Source organism: Gekko japonicus, unplaced genomic scaffold (genome assembly GCF_001447785.1).
Source record: "Gekko japonicus isolate JY-2015 unplaced genomic scaffold, Gekko_japonicus_V1.1 scaffold2420, whole genome shotgun sequence".
NCBI lineage: Eukaryota > Metazoa > Chordata > Lepidosauria > Squamata > Gekkonidae > Gekko > Gekko japonicus.
Window position 1 is genome coordinate 99,012 of NW_015167126.1, and position 23,237 is coordinate 122,248.

Genomic DNA, 23,237 nt, shown 5'->3' on the forward strand with positions numbered 1-23,237 from the left:
TTTACAAGCGAGGGCTGTGTGTACCTGAACTGCAAGCAGAAAATGCTAGGATTTGAGGGCTTATAATGAAGCTAATGGGCAATAGTTTCAGGATAGACAAAAGGAAATACTTCTGTACAACAAGAGTGATTAAAATGTTGGATTCACTGCCAGAGGATGAAGTGATGAGAACAGACAAACATCCACCAACTCACTTTTTAATGGACATTCTAGATATTGTGGTTGAAAAGAATTATTTCAGATTTGAAGGGGACTTCTATTTTCAGGTTTGTGGAGTAGCGATGGGGAGTCCATGTGCTCCAGACCTAGCCACCATCTTTATGGACTATTTAGAAAAGCCATTCATATGTGATAGTAGAGTCAACCCATTTTTTTGAAGAGATCAGATTATACCATCGGTATTTGGATGACATTTAAAATAAATTTAAGAACAGGAATAACATTAATGATTTTGTGTCTTGGATTAATTCAATCCATCCGATTATTAAATTTACAATCAATTTCAATAATCAGGCAGTTCATTTCCTGGATACTATGGTTTTCAAATATATGGGGAAATTAGCTGTTGGAGTATATACCAAACCTACAGATCGAAATTCATTACTGTATCTTGATTCTTTCCATCCTAAACGTACCAAAAATAGTCTTCTCTACAGTCAGTTCACTAGGATTAAAAGCAATTCTTCTTTGGATCAGGATAACAGCATAGAAGCAGATATTTTGGACAACTCTTTTAGAGACAGGGGCTACCCTAGAAAAGTAATACAGGAAGCTATGGAAAGAGCTAAACAAAGAAGTAGGAGGAACTTATTTAAAAATAAGCAGGATGATGGCAAACACAAAAGAATGGCTTGTGCTTTTGATTACTCATTATTATCTAATAAAATAGCACAAAGCATACATAAACATTGGTATTTAATTGATACATTATCAGGATGTAGCTTACCACCAGTGATAGGATGGAGAAAATCCAATAGCATTAAAGATACAGTGGTCTGGTCAGATATGATTAAAACAAAGGGTTGTGAATCAACTTTACCTGTTGGATTTTTCAAATGTGGGAAATGTGTTGCCTGTGATATGGTGATGGAAGGGCATGTTTTTCAACATCCTCAGCCTAATATAACATGGAATAAAGACCAATTTAATAACTGCAATTCCTGTGGTCTGATATATGTAGCGGTTTGCCCATGTCAAAAATTGTATGTGGGGTCAACAATAAGGAGCATTAAGTTGAGAATGATGGAACATAAAAATCAAATTAAAAACAAAATTTGGGAGGCCCCAATGACTGTCCACTATAACGAAGCTGGGCACAATCCTGATGAAATAAGATTCTCTATATTATATAGATTTCAACCACATACATACATCAGATTGGATATGGCTAAGGAATTGTTACGCAAGGAAGCCTATTTTATTTTAAAATTTCAAACGATGTCACCTAAAGGATTAAATTTAGCTCTTGATTTATCTTCATTTATTTAGCTATCTGTATAATTTTATCATTGGTGGCCGCCTGGAATAAGATTTGGAAATGGCAATGGGCTTTTACAAGTGTGAGCAATTAAGGCATGGTAGGATAAAAGAGCGGCTGCAGAGATAGTGAGTAATGAGAGCCAGCAGATGCCAAAGGGAAACACAAGATTAACTCTGAGTAGAAGGCTTAGAGCATGGGTAACCATGTCCTTGCTTACACTTGAAAAAGAATGAATGAATAAGAGTTGTAACTATATTGTAACTACTTATTCAATGAATGAATAAGAGTTGTAACCAAAAATCCTAAATATAAATACACATTGATGGGGTCTGAACTGGCAGAGACTGATCAAGAGAGAGATCTCGGAAACATCTTGGACATTTGGAAAAGGGGGAGGCAAGAGAAACGACCAACGGCGGCGAGACTCCAGGCCGGGTTTTCTCTGCCGCTCCTCTCCCGGCGCTCGGCTGTGCAATGTGGAGCACGTTTCTCGCTCGCCTGGTGCGCTCGTCTCCAGGCTTGCTGCCCGGTCCCCGGTTCGGCAGGGGGCTGGGGCCAGGCTGCGTGGAGGCAGAAGTCACCCTTCTCGGAGCCCTGCCACCACCGCCGCCAGTCCTGGCTGCCCACCCGCCTTGCCCAGCCAGCCACCGCTTCACCCACCGTTGCCAGTGGCAGCTCCATCTGCGTGGCAGCGAGCGTGACGGGAAAGGCGAATCCGGGAGGCGGCAGCTGGGAAACCTGCTCGCTCATCTGCGCCCGACGGAGCGCGCCCCGCCTCGTCCCCGCAGCCGGCTGCGACCTCCAGCGGGTGCCAGCAGGGAGCTCCAGGCCCCGCCCCCCATGCCTCACCCGGGGGATCGGTGTTCCCCCGCGATCCCCCCGAAACGACCTCTGGCTGTTCTTATGTTTTTATACATTTAATGTGGGCTGTAGTCTACAAAAGCTTATTTCTTGTTTTTGTTTGATCACATTAATACTAGCTGCTCTTTTCCTGGCAGTTATTCTTCCGTCCCCATGGTAAAAAACACAACTGCATATTTGTGTGGTAGTTTTAGTGTCATCAAATTTTGGTGGTAATAATAAATTTACTTGCACTAAAGGATGTCTTTAATTGTGCATGGTGCAAGGAAGTATTATGCTGCCCACTAGGAAAGATTGAAGGTCAAAGAAGGTCAAAGGAAGTATTATGCTGCCTACTAGGAAATATTGAAGGTCAAAGAAGACGGGGACAGCAAAGGATGAGATGGTTAGACAGTGTCATAGATGCAACGAACATGAAGTTGAGCAAACTTCAGAGGACGGCGGAAGACAGGAAGGCCTGGCGTGATCTGGTCCATGGGGTCGCGAAGAGTCGGACTCGACTGTGCGACTGAACAACAACAAAAGGATCCTCCAGAAATGCCCATTGGTAATGATTGCTTCATAGATACATAACTAAGAGGAAAAGGTAACATTTCCCGGATGCAAGAAACAGGTGCAGGAAAGGCTTACACTGAGGTCTTTGAGGAGCAATTTGATCCTTTTTTGGAATCTACACTTTATTAATCAAGGAAAGGAAAGGAATCTAGATGGGAGGAGACCAGCTTAAAGTGCATGTGACTTGCAAGGATTGAATATAAGTGAGCACACTGTATATTTTCAACAAAGCCCCACATGAACCTGTCGTTACAATGTATGCATGCATATGTGTATGAGCCATTTGTTGATGGTGCCCTTAAGAGATTTCCACTCAGCCACATTCCTTGCTAGCTGTTAAGCTTGCGAAAGTTCCTAACTGCAAGTCCTTAACAATGTTTTAACCAAATATATTTCTTTCAGAAACATCTATCATAAGGATTCATTTTTCTCTCTCTTTCTCTTTAGGTCCCATTAGCAGTATTTTAGTCAGCCGGTTTGGTAGCCGACCAGTGGTCATATTCGGCGGGCTACTATGTGGCATAGGGATGGTCTCAGCTTCCTTCTGCACAAGCATTTTTCAGCTGTACGTTTGTGCTGGATTTATCACAGGTAATAGTAAAGCCATTCTTCATGCTCGTTGCAAAAGATTTGACTCAGCAGATGTTTGCTCTTGCTTACCCATAATCCCCAGAAATGTCTGCATAACAGCATGCAGCCTGTGATAACTGTTCTAATGTGGGTGGGAATTGCTGCTGCCTCAGTGGAGGCCAACCAGGCCTGGCTTGTGGTTGTCTGTCGTGTTCAAGGGCAAACCTGGTAATGACTAAACACGAGCCTCCAGTATGCACCAACACAGTTAAAATCAACAAACAAATCTCGCATTCAGGGCAGAGCCTGGCACTTTTTACCCTGCCCAGGAATTCTGGGAGGCACAGTTGCAAACACAACAATTCAGGGCAAGAAATAAGAGCAAGGGCACAAACTGGCACTGAGTCAGAAAGCCGAGGGTTCCGTCCACAGGTCTGGGAAAACAAGGTAATCAGGAATTCAGAATCAAGGCTTGGAATTCAGAGCAACAGGCAAGGTCTGGGTTCCTAGCTGAAAAACAAACACGGGTTAGCAGAACAGGATTTCAAGGCACAAGGCAAAGCAGGAGTCTGTTCGCTGAATAAACATCTCACAGAGGGTGCCGAGCAAAGTTGCTTCCATGTCGACCCCTGGCCAGTATCTTTCTTTTATCAGCCTAATGAAGCACAAGTGTTACTTTTCACTGACTTGCGATTCTGGCTCCTGTAACAACTCTGTGTTAGAAATTAGTGCTGATCACCATTGTGCAATTAGCCAGGCACTTCTTCATTTCTCCCAAGCTGTCAAATGTTCCTGACATCTCCTGCACTCAGCTGGTTTGGGAGATTCAGGCAGTGACTGGTATTCTGACCTTTGTCCCATTTCTTTTGGCTTCTGCCAGAATGAGCAACCCTCGTTGCCTCACGTGTCTTTTGCTGGCTCTTCCTCTAAATCCAGCTGTTCAGGCAGGCATTCCACTGGTGCAAGGCCTCACTCTTCCATTCCTCATCCTTGGAAGAGGAGGAGGGAGCTGGCTGGCTCACAGCATTGTCCATAATATGAAGCAGCACCAAAAGGATCTAGCAAGTTTCTGCAAGTTGCTAGAAGCCATGGGTCTTGGAGCTGCAGTGTGCGTGGGGGGTCAGAACAAGGAAAAGGCATCTCAGAAACAGTTGCACCGGGTCACCCGTGGCAAAGCCAGAAGCCTGAGGGAAGAGGGTAGGCTGCTTGGTTGGAAGGAAGGGGGATTATAGTTTTCTTTTGGGTTTATTATTGTTTTAATGCAATGTTTGTAAGATGCCCTGACCTGGATAGCCCAGGCTAGCCTGATTTCATCAGATCTTGGCTACTAAGCAGGGTCATCTCTGGTTAGATACTTGGATGGGAGACCACCAAGGAAGTCCAGGGTTGCTACGCAGAGGCAGGCACTGGCAAACCAACTCTGCTAGTCTCTTGCTTTGAAAGCCTCATGGGATCACCACCATTTGGCTGCAACTTGACGGCAAAAAAAAAAAAAGATGCCTTGAGCCTGCCTTGGGAAGGGGAAGTCATACATGGTATAAACAAATAAATAACTGGAAGATCCGATTAGTAGAGTAGTCCAGGCCCATAGTCAGCATTTTTTGTCTTGTGGGGCAATTTTTTTTTGTGGGGCAACCCCCCCGCCCCGCAAAGATAATTTAAAAAAAAAATGAATTGTGTGTGTGAACAGGGGGACCCATCTTTGGCTCCTCCCTGCCCACTGCCATGTCCTGCATGGCGGCACAACTCAATGCAAGGAAGTGCAAAGCTGCGGCTGCTTAAGGAAGTCAGTGGTTGGGGCTGGGGAGTGTGTGCCCAGTAGAGATCACGGGAGGGGAGGGCAATTCAGGAGGAGTCATTCTGACCATCATGCTGATGATCAGGACAGAGGATAAGGCTGACCTTCATCTGGAGAAGGCAGGCACATACTGCCCAGCTGGAGAACGGAGACCGGCTGGCAGGAGGAGAAGAATGCAGTGCAGGCAGGACTGAGTGTGCTGCAGCACAGTGCAGTGGCTAAATTTAAACAGAAAGCGCCAGCTGCTGTGCTGTGGTGAAACTCTAATGCTGAGCATGGGGGTTGCAGCAAGCTCCCGGTGAACCTCTGTATCTTCTTGACAGCCATCTGCATAGGCGTGCACTCCTTTGGCTGCCTTGGGTAGGGGACCTTGCAAGACATTTGCAGGAAGCTGAACTCGGGGCTTTTTTCTCCCCTCCCCACCCAGCTCGAAGGGCCTCCTTCCCATGCTGCCTTGTGGGGGCTCAAGGGCTCCTGACTGGGCCAGGCACCTGATGAGGCAGAAAGGGGCACCTAGCCTCCCACAGAAGAGCCCTTCCTGCTGATCCCCCCCCCCAAGCAGGTGCAGAGCGCATTCCCACCAGCTCTTTTTCTCCAGCCCAAGGAGTGAGGCTGCCTGGTGGGGAGCCACATGTAGCAAGGAAAATGAGCATGGCTGGTGCTCCTGCACAAGCTGTCCTTTTGGGTGTGGGGGCGCGGCTCATGAGTGAGGGGGCATGGCCCTGAAATGCCCCACTGTAGCTACAGGCCTGGAGTAGTCCCTGCTCTTAGTCTAGCTTCCACAGCAAGTTTTGTCTAAGAGTGTGAGGGACAGAGTCTTTTCTGTGGTGATGCTAGAGCCTTGACTATCTCTCCCCAGAAGCTCTGCCAGCCAGCAGCTCTCTATGGTCCTCAGCGAAAACATTTTCATTCCGCCAGGCCATTTAGTTCTTTTTATCTTCTGTCTATTTTTAGCTCTGCAGCCTTTAATTGCTAGTTAATTGGCATGTATCAGAGTTCACTTTCCTGCTCTGTACTTCTGCAGCTGTTTTATGAGTCACAACTCATGTCTAATTGCTTTCATTACACTCCAACATATTGTTTTATGCAGCCAACAGCCTTGAGTGCTAATTTAGATGGAAAAATATTATAGACATTTTAATAAGTAAACATCCAATAATAAACAGAGATTATTCTTTTTTATAGGCCAGGCGTAGGCTTACAGGACCAAGGGTGGGTTCTGTGTTCATTGTATGAACTACCCCATAATGTGGGGTACCAAAATAACATTAAAGAATTCCAACATTTTTAATCTTTAGAATGGAGCATGGTAGCCATTTCTTGATTAAAGATGTGTCTCTCCCCCATCAGATGTGTGCCATTACCAGTTTTTTTAAAGTGAGCTATGCAAGGGGCGAGGGCATATGCAGCACTTAACCATATGAATTTACCAAGACTCAGTGCTGTCTGCAGTGGTTCTTGGGGGTCTCAAACAGAGAAAAGTTTCCCCCCCGGGTTTGATACTTGAAATTCTTTAATTGAAGATTGGGCATAGGGCTGTTGGCATGCAAAAGTTGTGCTTAGCCACTGTTGCATAAGGCCCATCGCTAGATTGAGCTAGAAGAAAATTAAAAAGTAAACATTCTATACATTTCTTATTCATGATTTATAGGCTCATATGCCAAAAGCTGACAAATTTTATACATTTGAAGACTGCGGGATAGTTTGGAAAGGATGGGAGTGGGATGACAATGGGGGGGGGGGAGAGCCAGTATGGGGAGAAGGGAAGTCGGTGTGAGGCTGGAAGCCATCAGGGAGGACTAATGGAATTTCCCTGCCCTTCAAGCCTTCCAAGGTCCCCTGTTTGGAATATTAATAATGATTTATCAATAAATGTTATTGGTAATACTGAAGTATTAATAATCTACACTGCACACACAGTTCTGTTGACATGAATACCAAGGTAGACAAGTCTGTTGTGTTTGAAAGTATATAAAATGCAAAATGTATCGTAGAGTTTTATGTTGTCCCCATTAAAATCTAGGATGCGTGGATGATAAAGACACAGCTGAGGTAGACCAGCTGCCTGGTGGATCACAATCACCCAAGGCTGCCTGAAAAAGAGCAGCCTTGATGCCCTGTGGAACCTAGGGAGGTCCCACAAGGCATGTACCTTGTCACACGTATCATACCGGGGTTCCCCCTCCCTTAGCCGTATTGTCAGGCACTAAAAGAGAGATGCTGGGACCTCAGATTGCAGGCAAGAGGCCCTCTCTGGAGTCCTCCCCTTCAGTGTGGGCTCTCTCTCACTCTAGTTGTTCTGACACAACTCCCCTGCTCTCCTTCTCATCAATTCCAGCCTCTGCTCCCTTTTATGGACCCCAGGCTTGGGCTCTCACCCCCTTTCCCCCCTGTGAGTGATCCCCTGTTGTGTCCCTCCACCAAAGTCCCGTTCCCATTGGGCAGGATTGTTTAACCTGATAAGCTCCCATTCCCACTCCCTGTCTGCTCAGCTGGGCTGGGGTTGGCATTTGCTGTGCGTTCCATCCTGCTGTGATCACCATGTTGGGCTGCCTAGAAGCAGTCTCTTCCTCTACCTTCCCCTCCGATGGCTGCAGGGCTCTCTGTGTCTGGGGCCAAACCCTCCCCTCTCCCCAGGCTCTGCCACCATGCCCCGGCTCCTCCCTGCCCTGTGAGACCTCAACTGGCCAGGTGCCAACCATGCCATCAAGCGGCCCTGAAGCAGAGCCAAAAGCAATGGAGGCTGGACCCCTCCGAGATGTCACTGGCCCTTCGCCAGCCGGGTCCCCATCCCATGCCCCTCTCCGCGGGTCACCCGGCCAGCCAGGTAAGTCTGGACCCGCGCACACCTCTAAGGGCAGTTGGTTCAACAGGATGGGGGCCAGTACTGAGAAGGCCTTCACCCTTGTTTACACAAGGTGGGCAGTTCATGGGCCAGGGACCTTCAATAAATTCCAAGATGAAGACTGGAGAAGACAGGGAAGATCCTGCTGGGAGAGACAGTCCTGAAGGTATGATGGCTTAGTGTTCTCACAAAGAAATGAACAGGATTTCATAGGTTACATACATGGAGGCTCGGATGTATTACAAATAAAAAGAAACAAGAGGATTCTGGTAACAAGGAGGGGGGGTCATACCCACACAGAGAAACTGCTTATTTTGTCCATGATCATTCCTAGAATACTTAAAAGCACTTCCCAAATTGCCTTACTTTTAGAAATCCTATTATGTAGCAATTCTTTCCACAGACAATGTTTTCCATATTATATGAGGCAAGCATTGGTGACATTATTTTATTTATTTGTTTTATGGTTTATATTTTGATTCAACCTTTTCCCTTTTGATGGAAATGAGAAGCAAATTATGTCAATGCCACACAACTTTCAAATTAGCTTAAAACCTATGGTTCCCCTATGTTTCTCTCAGTGCAGAGTAGGTTGTCTATTTCAACTTTAAAATTGTTTCTTATGTGATTATTGTGTCAGGTTCTCAGGCAGCAATTATATCTCCTTTGGCTCTCCTTATTTCCCTGAGCTGAGCTGCAGCTAGACCTGCCTGAAGTGTTCTTTTACCCTGAATTTGTTGACAGTGAACTCCAAGAAGGCAGTGAACAGGTTTTCAACACAGGCATGCTTCACAGACATTATTTGAAGCATGCTTGTATGTGTGAATGCAAGTGCAGAGTTGTGGTTAGGTAAAGCATATCAACAAATGGTAGACAGAAGAATAGCCTTGGAGACTAGCTCCAAAAAACTGGGCAGGTGGAACAAACATGCAGTTGTTAACTGGCAGAACTAGAATGATATGATAAGAGTTAGCTGGTTAACACTATCTTCATGAGGTTTCTAGATAACCCCTGTGAGGCAAAGCACCCTGATTTCTCCTCAAGGGTTAATGTGATTATTAGCAGGCCTGCTGTGGCTCACAGATGTCTGTAATTGGGCCTTCCTGCTAAAAACCTGCTGACACCATCCTTATCGCTTTCAAGGCCGGACTCAAGAATGTGTTAATTGGTTAATCATGAGAACCTGTGTTCAGGTGTGTAACTAGATGGGAGAGGGGATTTATTTGTTGGCATTTAACCTCAAGGACCCATGGGACTGGGTGCTGCTCACCTGCAAAAGGAGTGGTGATGCAGGGGGACCCAGGCTTGGGTTCTTGAGACCCCCTTACCATTTATAGTAAATGCATTCTGCTGTTAAGTAGCTCTCTGCCCTGCATCTACATGAATATGACAAACTAGGCTCATGAAAGCCTGACACTAGGCTAACACAGCTACCCCTATAAAAACAAATGCATCCTCATCACAGTCGCCTATTTTTATGGGAAATATAGCTAGGAGAGTTTTTGTACTTTTGATTATAAAAGGGGGGGGGGAAACAAGTCAGAGTCGATGTTTGCTTTAAAATGAGATTTGCGACTTGATTATTCAGCAGTGAGTTTTGACAATGATTTGCCAGTGATTTCATCAGGGAAGTAGGATATTCCTTGAGTACTACAGCTGCAGGTCTCTCTTAATCAAGAGAGCTGTAACTCTAGAGAAACTCAGAAGTGTATAAAGATGAATAAATGTCTGGTTAAATCTAGACTAGTGAAAGCAACGACTTTCTATTTGAGCCATAGGTAATTCATGAGAGCTGGTATGTATAGTGGATTGAGCATTTGACTTGGGCGAGGGAGTTCAGGGTTGTGCATTTACCATGCAGTCCTAAGCAGAATCATACCCTCCTGATTCTGAATTTACTGAAGTCATTGGGCTTAGAAGAACATAGGGAACTATGTTGCTTATATGCTTAATCACTAGCTGATTATCCCATCTTTACATGCAAGCATGCAGCCAAGTAGAGAACTAGCCCGTGTATTCTGATCCTGACCATGCTTAGCTTGTTAAATCAGTCTGATGGGTTTTAATCAGTGTTCCCTCTAAGCTGAGTTAGTGTGAGCTAGCTCACAGTTTTTTAGCCTCTGGCTCACACATTTTTGCCTTCGCTCAGGAAGGATGGCTCCAGAGCAAAGTGATTTGTGCAGTAGCCAAATCGCACGCTCACAACTTTAATGCCAGTAGCTCACAAAGTAGAATCTTTGCTCACAAGACTCCACAGCTTAGAGGGAGCGTTGGTTTTAATGAGTCCTACTTCCTGGGAATAATGCTGAGGATTTGCAACATAAGACAGGTAGGCACCAAACAGTGAAAAGTGGTTGTGTGCTAAAAGCAAAGTAACATCTAAGCTCTATGTTATCCCAAGGAGAGTCAGATGTGGCACTTAGAATAAGTTAAGAAAGTGGAGAGCCTCATGAACACTTGAATCTGCCTTATACTTGGCCATCAAAGTCTGTATGATCTACTCAGATTGGCAGTGGCTCTCCAGGATCTCAGGCAGAGGTCTTTCACATTACTTACTGCCAGATCCCTTTAACTGGAGATGCTGGGGGATTGTACCTGGGATCATCCGCATGCAAAGCAGATGCTGTGCCATTGAGCCACACCCCCTTCCTTCAGTGCCATTATGCACAATGCATGGAAACAAAGCTGGGTTTCCCATTCAGGGCAAATTTACATGTGATGGGCAAGTCTGCCATTATTAGGTTCATTTTTATAAAACATGGGCAGGGTTGCCAACTGTAGTTTGAGAAATTCCTGGGGATTTGGGGGTGATGCCCAAGCAGGTGACAGAGCTCAACAGGGATGTTATATTATTCTAGGACTTCCATTTCTTCTAGACTACATAGTTTACCATAGAGTCTGCCCTTCAAGGGTTCCATTTCCCCCTGGAGAACTGTAGACTGGAGATCAGTTGTAATTCCAAAAGAACTACAGGTCCTTAACATTGGTAACCCTAACATTGGGTGACAGCAGTTTTGAGCATGTGAACAGCAAGAAGTAAAAAGGTTATGCAATCCTTCTCTCCCATTGATTCTCAGCCCCTGATGTCGGCTTCTCTTGTTTGCTTTCTTTTTTTAAAAAAGGAACTGTTTGGAAGAAGAATTATGGAACTGCTGTCAGTTGTACAGGAGCAAAGTATATCTTTAGGACTCTATTTATATACATATATATTTAATTTCCCAGTTTTCTTTCATGACAAAAACCAGGGGATTGTTCTGGGGGCTCCCAGGGAGTTTCTCATGAAGATATAACCCAGTAGGGGTATGCATTTTGGGAAAAAGAAATTGGTAAATTTTGGATGCAGAATTGGTGAGGGGGCTGTGATGGACAGGTTTTATTGCCCTTGAAGTGGAAAACAGCCACTCACTGAAGCTTATGGTAGTGCTACTCCAGCAACCGATCACCTTTAGAAGGGAGGTAGAATGTTGGAGGGAAACACAGCAGGAGTTGGAGTTCAGTTCTGTCTCAGGGAGAGATAGGCTTGCCAGCCCCAAGGGCTGGGCAGGGGATCCCCTGGTTTCAGGGGCTTCTCCCCGCTGTGGACCAGCTGGCCAGCTGGGGAAACCCCACCACTAAACGGGGACATCACTGTGCAAGGTCCCTAAAATGATTATGTTACCCGGAAGTGACATCACCACATCGGGAATGTCACATGGGGATGTTCTGGTATTTGGTTAGACTCTATGGTTTGAGGGCAAAAAAAATAGAGTTCCACCCAAATACCAGGAATTCCCTGCCCACCGCTGGAACACCCCCAAAATTCCCCTGCCGGAGTGACAAGGTATATAGAAATATTGATTTCTAAAGGTTCCTGCCTTCCCCTGGGATGTCTTGCTGAATAACCTGCTGTGTTGATTTCCTGTTGAACCCAAATGGCTTGAACATTTGGTCAGAGAAGCTCAATTGCTATGCCATATAACCACACACTCTTCACACCTCTAAGTGGAAGAGCTAGACTTCAAGGCGCCTGCTTTAAGGCTCCATGGCCCATGTCACATACAGCATGGAGGAGTGGTTGGAATTTGGGGGTCACATAACTGCAGGTGTGGCCTTCAGAGCTCTGACCATTCAAATGTTGTACCCATGGCAACCCAACAATTGAACACCCCTATGTCTACTCCAGTTGGCTTCTGGCCAGGGTGATTGTGACTGGATTGGGGTTTTTAATTGTCTGCCCCTTGGAAGATTGCTCAGATTTTCCTTGGTCTCTCTACTTGGTTGAACTGCACCTGGGAAATGCTGTCCCAGGGAGAACAATGACCTCCTTTGTGAAACTGAGCACATGGCTGGTGCACAAGGGAGATTTTCCCTCAGGATCCCTTGGGATCTAATTGGACTGTCTAATTTGGACTCTAACCATGGACATTCTTGACTATGGATCATCCTGGTAACTATGCATATCTCTTTAATGTTTAGTGAGGGCCAAGAGCCATAAGTTTTCTTGTTTTGAAATTTTTATTAGTCTAATTGCTAAATTCTGTACTGAATAAAACTATTCTTGTTGTTAATGTGTTTGTATTGTTGTAACTGAGATCTCAAGGCTAAACTCCTGTGCCTTCTGCTCACCAAATTGCGCTACCTTGGTAAGATTAACTGCACAGCTCTGGATTGAGTTGCTAATGTGTTAAATCCCAGATGCCAACTGAGATTCTGGAATCTCTAATCTCAGGCTGGTGAGGGATTAAGTTTAGAGATTCCTGGTGGCAAATGCTCTGAGATCCAGAGAGGGTAGCCTACCTTTCTGGGTGTTGTTGTTAAATGTATTGAAAAGTATAGGCTTGCCCCTCATTCCTGGATAGGCGTGAGGGCATGAGTTTATACATGGTGGCTTTTAGCGTCGGGATCTATGGACTGGGATCCAATTGCAATAATTGTGGGTATATTTGCCCTATGTGTACAGAATTGGCATCAGACTGTGAGGAAGTTTTGCTATTTTAAAAGTGTTAGCTAGGAATTTTGGAACTATGGCTGAAGGAGGTGAATCACTCCACATGGATGATGCATCTATGCTCACTGTGGATGAAGTGAGTGACCTGGGCGAGTTCTGGGATGCTGCTGATGCTGGAGACCCAGTTGTACATCTAGGGAGACAGCAGTGAGAGCTCAGGTTTGGCTCAGGAAAAGAGCAAACAGAGTGAAGGGTAGCTCTGCTTGGTAGTGTGGCGGAGTGGTTTGGCTCTACTTTTAACAGAAAACAGAGTACCCAATTGTTAGGCCTGTCTCTGGCAATGAGCAGTCATTTAGTCTGACTCTTGGGAAAGGGCAGGCTGGTGTGGGTGGGATCCTGTGTGGGTGTGAAGTTCCAGCCTAGTGGCTAATCAGTCAAAGCCAGTTTATGCCTGAAAGTGTTAAAGAAAATTGAAACTACCCTCTAAATTAATGTGCTTCAGCCAGGTTTCTCTTTTGTCTGTTTGGAGACCTGTGCTGCTGATCTGTTCCTTGAAACCTACTTGTAAATAAATAAATCTTTGTTGTTAATATCAAATTCCTGCCTCAGTGACCTCCATATTTTACTTGTGAGCCACAAAAATTACCTCACAGTAGTGAACCCAAAGCCTAGACACTCACTACCTTTAGAACACCTGGTAACTGAGGAGAAGGTTTATAGTTTAAAATAAACTGGGTTCCCCCAAAATCATAGGAGACTGTGTGAGTCCCCTCTAGGGATGGGCACAGAGTGGACCACAGACCTAATTTCATCATGGACCAGGGGCTGATTCATGGACCGTTTGCTGGTAGAGTTTTGGGGTGCTTCTTTGGGGGAAAGTGGTGGTTGGTTTGATAGACTAAACATTGTAAGCATGCCATTTCCCCCTGTAAGAAATAGTGGACATTAGGATGGTTGAGGCACCTTGCTCAGTGGTCTATATAGATAGACCTCTTTGTCCAACCCCCTTCAAACCTGGGTGCAGTCTTTGTGGGAGAGGGTAGACTTGGTTCTTTGTGAATGTGATGCCATTTATTCTGCAAACACCCACCTCAGACAGCTGGAAATAACCACTTTTTGACTCACATTGTGTGTGTGTTTGGTAATTCCAGAGAGTTCCGGTTCTGATCCATAAATACACAGAATGACCTGAAAAGTCATTTTGGGAGCATATTTTTTGGCTCAGGTATTTTGGTATGCACATACCTACTAACCAGTTTCAGACCTGCTTAGCTTCAACAAGAGACCATATGCTGGGCCTCTACCCTGATGAGTATGCCTGGATGACTCCAAAGTAACCATTGATTGCCTTGTTCACACTTGATGTCTTTTCAGACATAAACCTAACAAATCTAAGGTAAATACATAAACAACATAATGCATGAAACAACCCCAGGACACTGAATTTTGAATTTGTACTGATAAATGGAGCTCTGTTGACCAAATGCTGCATTACTCATTTCTTATTTAACTTTAAAGCAACCTCATCATAGTCCAGTTAACCCTTTTTGCCTTCTGAATTAACATATTTTTTTCTTGTTCTGTCTCTGTTATAGGGCTTGGCCTTGCCCTTAACCTCCAGCCTTCTGTGATCATCATTGGAAAGTACTTCCTGAAACGACGACCAATTGCCAATGGCCTTGCCATGGCAGGAAGCCCTGTCATGCTGTTTACACTTGCCCCTATGAACCAGTTCCTTTTTGACCACTTTGGTTGGAGAGGGAGTTTTTTTATTCTGGGGGGAGTTCTGTTGAACTGCTGTGTGGCTGGAGCTCTCTTCAGACCCATTGGAGCAGCTACAGGCCCTGCTAAGAGCCCCAAAGCGAGGCAAGCTATGGAGACTCGAGAAGAACAGCTGGAAACGGGAAAAGCTGAACTGCCTGGGCCTGGCAATGAAGAGAGGGAGGACAGAGACTGTTGTGAAAACTTTAACAAGTACCTTGATTTATCCCTTTTCAAACACAGAGGCTTCCTGATATATTTGGTAGGAAATGTGCTCATGTTCCTGGGATTTTTTGCTCCAATTGTTTTTTTGGCTCCTTATGCGAAGCACCTTAAAATTGATGAATATTCTGCAGCTTTCCTCCTCTCTATTCTTGCCGTTGTTGATATGGTAGCCAGGCCAGTTACAGGACTCATTGCAAACAGCAGATGGGTGAGGCCAAAGATTCAATATTTTTTCAGCATCTCCATTATTTTTAATGGAGTCTGCCATCTCCTGTGCCCTTTAGCCACAGGCTACGTGGGCTTAGTAGTGTATTCGGCCTTTTTCGGCTTAGCTTTTGGAATGGTTTGTGCAATGCTGTTTGAAACTCTCATGGATCTTGTTGGTAGCAGCCGATTCACAAGTGCCGTAGGACTGGTCACCATTGTGGAATGTTGCACCATACTGCTTGGGCCACCTATTGGAGGTAAAAATATTTCTCTCTTTCTACTCATGGGTCTATAAATATGTCTAGTGGTAGATTTTTTAGGTCAAGATGCCTCTCACTGAGGTTTCTAAATGGCGATCAAGATGAACTTTTCAAGAGCTGCACTTCCCAGAGCAAAGCAGCAAAAGAATGTCAGCAGTTTTCCTGGGAGTAAGACAAATTTTGTAGAATTCAAAATCTTAGAGGATTCTTGGTTTTTTCCTTAAAAGTGATTAAAACCTATGTTAAAGAACCTGAGGTGTGAGAACAAATCAGAGCTGCATTTTCAAATCAGTTCAAGTGAACTTTGCTACTTTTGAGATGCTAAGTTGCCCATTCTTAGGTATTGCATGCTGGAATACCCTTTGCCTGCAAGTTGTTGGTTACCTAATTTAGAATTAGTGTTCCAAGGTTTGATTCACCCGTTTCGTTTGCCCATCAGTCTCAGGGTGATAAGCGCTACTTAGAGCCCAGTTCGGCCCCAAGGCTTTCATCAGTTCCCCCCAGAATTTGGCAATGAACTGGGAGCCGCGGTCTGAGATCACTTTACGGGGGGGGGGGGATGCAACCGAACGATGTCTTGGACAAACGCCTTAGCCAAAGAACGTGCAGTCGGGAGGCTGGCGAATGGGACAAAATGTGCCTGTTTGGAGAACAGATTGACCACCACCCATATCACTACCTCTGCTCGGGGGGAGGTCCATGATGAAATCCATCAATATGACCTCCCATGGGTGATTAGGAGTGGGGAGGGGTTTTAACAGCCCTGGCGGCTTCCCTGGCTAGGGTTTACACATCAGGCATATTTGGCAGGACTGAACGAATAAGGAGATGTCTTTGCGCATGCCCGGCCACCAGAACTGATGCTGTGTCAAATGTAGAGTCTTAACAAATCTGAAATGGCCAGCCAGCTTTGCTCCATGAGTCGCGGCCATCACCTTCCCCTGGAGAGATGAAGGCACAAACAGTCTATGCCCGTTATACCAGCACCAATTTTCTCTCAGTTCCAAAGAACTCTCTGACTCCACCTCCCTCTGATCGGTTTCCGAAAATGCTGAAGCAAACTTCAATTCCCAGCCTGCCCTGGGCTCCTTCTTCTGGGCTGCTGCCTGTTGGCAGGTCATGACAGCTCCACCCAGCTGGGTGGGAGTGAACATAGAGTCAATGACGTGCTCCCGTTGGCTGTCATAACGCGTCAGTCAAGGAGTTGGATTTCCCCGGGAGATGGTGTAGGGTAAAGTTAAACTTAGAAAGAAATTGGCCCACCGCAATTGCTTGGCATTCAAGTTGCGGGGGGTGCATAGCACTTCCAAGTTTTTGTGATCTGTCCATACTTCAAAGGGAACTCTCGCCACTCCAACCAATGTCTCCAAGTAGACAGTGCTAACTGAATGGCCCCTGCCTCCTTGTCCCACACCAACCAGTTACGTTCAGTGGCATTGAACTTATGAGACACGTAACCCAGTGGGTGCAAATTATCATCGGCCCCTTCCTGCAAAATGCCCCCCCTCACATGGCCGTGTCCAATGCATCAACCTGGACGGTAAATTTCTTGTTTTCATCGGGGTGGGCAAGCATGGGTTCTGAACTAAACAAAGTTTTGAGGCACTCAAAAGCCTCTTGGCACTCGGAAGTCCACAACCAGTGTGCCCCCAGCTTGGCACTTTCCGGCCCCTTCCCTTTAGTTTTTAATAAGTCTGTGAGAGGCAAACTGACTTGAGCAAACCTAGGGTTTCAGGTTTGTAGAAAGATGTGTATTGCCCATTCCAAAGATATCCTGACTTTGCTATTAGAATATAAAATAAGATGTACTGAAGAATAACAAACAGAAGAATTAATCAAAGAAAAAATGTACCCTGATAAAAACTCACCTCCATATAACAGTAAACTTCATATACTGGGAGTGAGAGTCATTTATGTGGTGATTGGACATCTCCTGGGATTACAACTGATCTCCAGGCAACAGATCAGTTCACCTGGAGAAAACGGCTGCTTTGTATGGTGGACTCTATGGCAAAAGGTAGATTAGTGAATTCCTGAGAAGGAGAGTATGAGGCAGGGAGAGGACATGGGGATTGCCAAGAGGAGTGAAAGAGGTTAGGAAATTCCTAGAAATTTGGGGAGGAAGCCTAGTGAGGGTGGGGTTTGAAGAGGGGCAGGACCTCAGAGGGGTATAATGCCATAGACTTCGTCCTCCAAAACAGCCATTTCCTCCAGGGGAACTAGGTTTGTCAACCTCCAGGTGGGGGCTGGAGATCACCCAGAATTACAACTGCTCTCCAAATGACAGAGATCAGATCCCCTGGAGAAAATGGCTGTTTAGAAGGATGGACTTTATGGCATTATACCCTGCTGTGTTGTTTCCCTTCCCAAACCTCACTCTCCCAAGGCTCCACCCCCAAATCTCCAGGGATTTCCCAACCTTAATTGGGCAACTAAGGGGAACTCACCTCTGTACTTGGGAGATCTTTTGTGATTCCAGGAGATCTCCAGCCCTCACCCAGAGATTGGCAACCCTACAAGGACAGAAGGAAGCAGGAAAAGGATAGGCACTATGGGGGCTTAGGGGAAATGGAAAGAGAAAATAGTAGAGAGGCGGAAGTGAGATGCCTCACCCAAGTTTTTGCAGGTTCCCACTTATAGATTAAAAAAATTACATGGCTAATGACAGCCCATTCGAAAACGATATCATCTAGGCTTTGTGAAAAAAATCTGTGGCCATTTCAGTTTTCTGTATTTCTTATTAATTTAGTTACTGTAGCAATATAATTTATATTTCAGAGACATTCTCTTGTATTGAACAATGTTGGGAGAACTGGTAGTTTGAGGACTTGCTGTAAGGTCACATGACCTTAGTTCTAGAACAATCAACAATACAAGATATTTTAATTTCTCTTCATATGAAACTTTTTAGCCATTCCTCATTCTGTTAAGCCATTATTGGTGGACCCAGAAACATGCCAGTTACTGCCAGGCTTCCAAAGTACTTACCGTGATTCAGTAGGGGACACAGACGTCCTTGCAGGATCATTCCTGCGGGGATAACAGACGCGCTGCATCATGCCGTTGCCCAGCGTCACTTCCTGGCGATGGCATGGTGTGTTACAGGGAGAAATGGTCCAGCTGGGGAGCATGTTTTCCCCACCGGATCACGGTAAGTACTTGGGAACCCTAGTTACTGCCCCCAACCATTTGGAAATGCAGGTTGAGGAACAACAGTTTTTATGGTCAATTAGATAGGAAACTTTGCAGGCCTCTCTTCAGTATGTTGTTCTAAATACATTTGAAATCTTCTGGGGGGGGGGTGGAAGGGAAGGAAACTGCCACAGGTACTGGAATTCACACATGTTTTTGTCGTATAATCCCTGTTTTTTGTTCTTGAGAGATATAACTGCTCAATCAAAAGCTCATTATCTTCAAAGAACAGAAAAGCCCTCTGATAGCAAAATCTGCTCTCTACAAGACAGCTCCGCAGGAGTTCTGCCAGGATGACAGAACTTTTGATAGGGGAAATTAGATGTAATATTCATTTAGCTTTTAGAGTAAGGACCCTTTAACCATTCAGAGGTTCAAATGCCACAGTGAGAACAGGTTTAATTCAGATTATAATGCAAGCTAGAAGCAATAGTCCTTTAGTGGTTGTTCCCACTCTGTTCAGTAGCTAGTAGCTACCCTTTGTATACAGCATGTTTTCAGAGAATTTGCTAGCTAGCACTAGAATTCCAAAACAGTGGCCTGGTTCTCACAGCAATATGCAAGGATGTTGTAGTTAGGCTATTCAACTTTTGATAGTGCAGTCAACAACAGATTGAACATATGCAATTTAGATAACATTTGCTGTCATTATTTAGTTATATCATACCAATAAAAGTTAGGATTTACATTTTCTCCTTATTGGGGGTATATAACTACCCAAAGCTCTGATCTGGATATCCCAGGCTAAGCTGATCTCACCAAATCTTGGAAGCTAAGCAGGTTCAACCCTGGCTAGTATTATGATGGGAGATCTCCAAGGAATACCAGGGTCCTGATACAGAGACAGGCAATGGTAAACTACCTATGAATGTCTCTTGCCTTGAAAACCCTACAGTGTTGCTATAAGTCAGCTGTGACTTGACAAGCAAAAAAAACAAAAACCCACTCAAAGTTCAGATACTATACAGTTTTATTAACTCTTCCATGTAGGGCTGACAGGTCTTTTTTTAACTAATGAATTTGATTTAATGTCTTCTCAATGCACAATACCACCAAAAAGGCTCATAAAAATACATAGTTTGTTGGCAGCATGTGGAGAAACATCAAGAACAGGCGCATATCAACAAAGGGACTAGCAGCACAGTCATCGTAACTATTTAAAATTGCCCTTGATATCCAGGCTAATGAAAAAAAGAGGCAGCTGGATGAAAAGACTCGACTGAACTTCACAAACACAGTGACAACCAAACACAAAGTGCAGGATACGATAACCATCTCTATCCTTTTTAATGTGGCTTCCAAGGAACAACCAAACAAAAATGAACTACCATGGGTTAAGAAGAGTTGAGAAGGGGGCAAGGGCAGCTAAAATTCTCAATAAAATATCACAGTCCTCTTTTACAGACAACACCGAAAGGAGAAAACCATAAGGACAACAACAACAACAAACAGTTACAAATAACACCACTAACAATACTATCAAGTTATAACTTTAAAATTTTTCTCCTGGCCATTATTTCCCCACTGGCATAGCACCCATTTGCCGCCCTACCAAACCTGACAAATCAATGTACTTTTGAAGTTAAAATGTAATTAAACAGCCTTCAGGAAAAACTGCCCTCTGCCATTAAAGAAACTAATTTCAGAGTCATTTACAGGCCAAGGAGGTTCTACAATGCTTATAAATTTCTTTGCAGTCCCTTTTAAAGGCATCAGTCAAACCTTAAAACTTCTTTTTTTTCTATAGACCTACAGGAGTCAGTATTTTTATTGTTAGTGAAAAGTATGGGGTTCGACGCATGGAGAACTCGGACTACGACATGCGTTCAGATGTGTTTATTGTACTTCACAACAAGACAAGGAAAAACGGCCCTGCAAGGCCAACTATATACGCTCCACCTGGCACACCTCTGTCCCCATAGGAGGGTTTGAGTTTCCTGCCAAGGGTGCTATTGGTGGACTCGAGGTGGACTAGGATTCTAGGTCCCCTTTCTGTTTGGGGACCAAGCTCCTGCTTTAGCCGCGGACCCCTGGGTGGTGGTCGGCGTACATAACAGTTAGCATCACTGATGGAGGTGCTTTGGTCCTTGCTTTGTATAATAAGCGACTCCTGTGAGGACTTTTTGGCTTCAGCTTGAAATGTTCTGTCACAAACCATTGATTCTCCCTCCGATGCATCATCTTTATAGGCAGTTGGCAAAACTGAAATTAACATCTTTGGTAGAGTAAAGTATATATTGACTTATTAGGATTGTAAGATCTCTGCAACCTGTCAGTATCACAGATGAGGGAAGTCAAATCATTGTCGTAGGTTTGGGTCTTTGGCTTGTTGTTAGGCAGTTGTCTCTGAGGGATAAAAAAAATTAAGAGGTTCAGCTGTAGTGCAAAGAAGCTGTAGTGAGTTTTTCAATTTCTTCAGTATAGAAACGTTTGTTCTTCCAAAGAAGATACTCTAGGATACAGCTGTTCTGTTTTTCCTGACACCTTAGTTATACTTGAACTAATTTGTAACTTGGGCAGTCTCCTTTCTGCATTTTGGAGTAAGCTTGAATCACTGCCAATAGTGTCAAGAAAGGGTTCGTTTTCATGTCCTAAGGTGGGAGGTTTTCCACTTATAGTCCCTGGAATTAATGTCTGGACAGTTTCATCAATGAAGACTCTGGTTGAGAAGATTCCAAAGGAAGATAAAAACCTCCTCATTTTCAAAAACATTGAGGGAATTATTGGCTGCCTAAAAATTAAAAGAACTCTCCTCCCAGAAGGTGTATTTGAAATTATTTCTACTCTCTCAAGGTTAATATGACAAATTTTAATATGCAGGAGTTGGCTCAGGGAGTAGAGGATTGTTCTTTTATTTGTCTAAGGCCCCCAGTTCACAAAATTGTGTTTGATAAATAATGAAATTTGATGGTTTTGCTATCTGCATAGGGTTGCCAAGTGTTAGTGGCCTTTCAGTGTGGGGCTTCCTGGTCCATGCCTGGATCTTCTGGCATGCATGCAAAAGAGTTTTTGGCCAAAATGAGGAGCATTGGCACACAACTTCCAGGTGATGTCATTGCAATGACAACATCCATGCAGGAGGGGGCTGTTTGAGGATGGGGCTTCCCCTGTGAGCCAGCTGGCTGGTGGCAGGTTGGAACTCCCAAAATATGGGAAAACCCCGCCCCAACCAGAGGTCTGGCAACCCTACTTCCATGACATAAGGAAGCTATTATGGTTATTCTTTTCATAATGCATAATGAATATTGGGGACAGAACACTGCACCAAATTAGGTTGAGGTGGAAGGGGAGGGGGACAGTACGGGGACCTTAGTAGAACAAATTGCAAATGGTCGTGCCGCTTGGCAACTGTTTGACAACTACAGTACCGTCTATGCACTTGAGAAAAACAACTTCTGCAGGCCTGGTCGCAGTCTGAGATTATCTAGTTAGATTTAGATTCTTGCACAGTTATTGAATGGAAGATGCTTCTGCATTTTCTGTCAAAGTTCTGAAATAAATGAATGAATTATTTATTGTGGTACAAGACCATTTCATTCTAAAATAAAAGGATTATTGTAGTTACATAAATTAGTAAGCCAACACAGCAGGTTCAGTACTATAATGCTATCCCCCTCACTGTCCAGAGTTGCCGCTGAATCCTAGGGCTCGGATTCACAAAACAGCAAAACAGCTGCACTTTGAGTTAATTTGATTTAGACTTTAGTCCCATTGACTATACTGGGACTCATATGGCTTCCAAATACTCCTTTCTGGCTGGTTTGTGGGTTGGGTGATAAAACCATTAACATGCACCTGTTTGTTGAGCAATAATTTGGCTAATCCCAAGCCAAAGGAAGTCATCAGAAGAGGCTAAATGAACCAAACATATTGAATTCCATAGGACTTGTAAAAATGCAGGCCAACATTTTATTGTTCAGCCCCTCTTACTTTCAAGATCAATTGACCTCCTTTTTGACACCCTCTATAAAAAGAACACCTGCACATAACCTGCACATAAGCCCTTTCCCAAGTTTGTATACCATTTTATGAAGCAGATGAGGCTAATTGCTAAAGATTGGTAATGAGGCCAGAAAGTGCTGTATAATAGTTTGCAATATGAGTTCTGTGAGCATTCCTTCCTCCATTTTAATAAACAGTAAATTGATTGGTTCTTTGGCATTTAATAACCCACGACTGGGCTTTGCTTTAATGATCTAAGTAAATTGTTCCTGGTATGTTTTATGACTTTGTCTTATTCTCAAAGGGAGAAGTGGCAGGGCACTTTTGCTGTTGAATTTCCCAATATTCTCCTCATTAAAACTCTCTGTGAAATGTATTTTGCAGACCTCCAGGTCATCTTGATTAGCAGAAAGTGAGAATTGTGGTTATTAGCCTCTGGTTGATGTTCCATTAATAGGGCTATATGAAATCATGGATGTAGATCAGGTTGCTCTAGGAGCAACAACAATATTTTTCAGTCGGAGTGTGTGAAATTATCTCCTTTTTCCTCCCAAGTGCAGCCCACTTTCCTCCTTTTGTATAAAGTTCCTAGTTCACAGGAGTAGACATTGGGA

The 23,237-nt window shown here is 44.3% G+C and overlaps 1 protein-coding gene across 1 annotated transcript in view; it reads left to right on the plus strand.

Annotated features, from left to right (window-relative positions):
* LOC107111962 (monocarboxylate transporter 2-like) overlaps window positions 1-23,237 on the plus strand; it is a 56,062-nt gene that overhangs the window by 27,807 nt on the left and 5,018 nt on the right. The window contains exons 3-4 of the mRNA XM_015413009.1: window positions 3,344-3,487; window positions 14,632-15,486. Of these exons, the coding sequence (XP_015268495.1) occupies window positions 3,344-3,487; window positions 14,632-15,486 (999 nt within the window). The remainder of the gene's footprint in view (window positions 1-3,343; window positions 3,488-14,631; window positions 15,487-23,237) is intronic.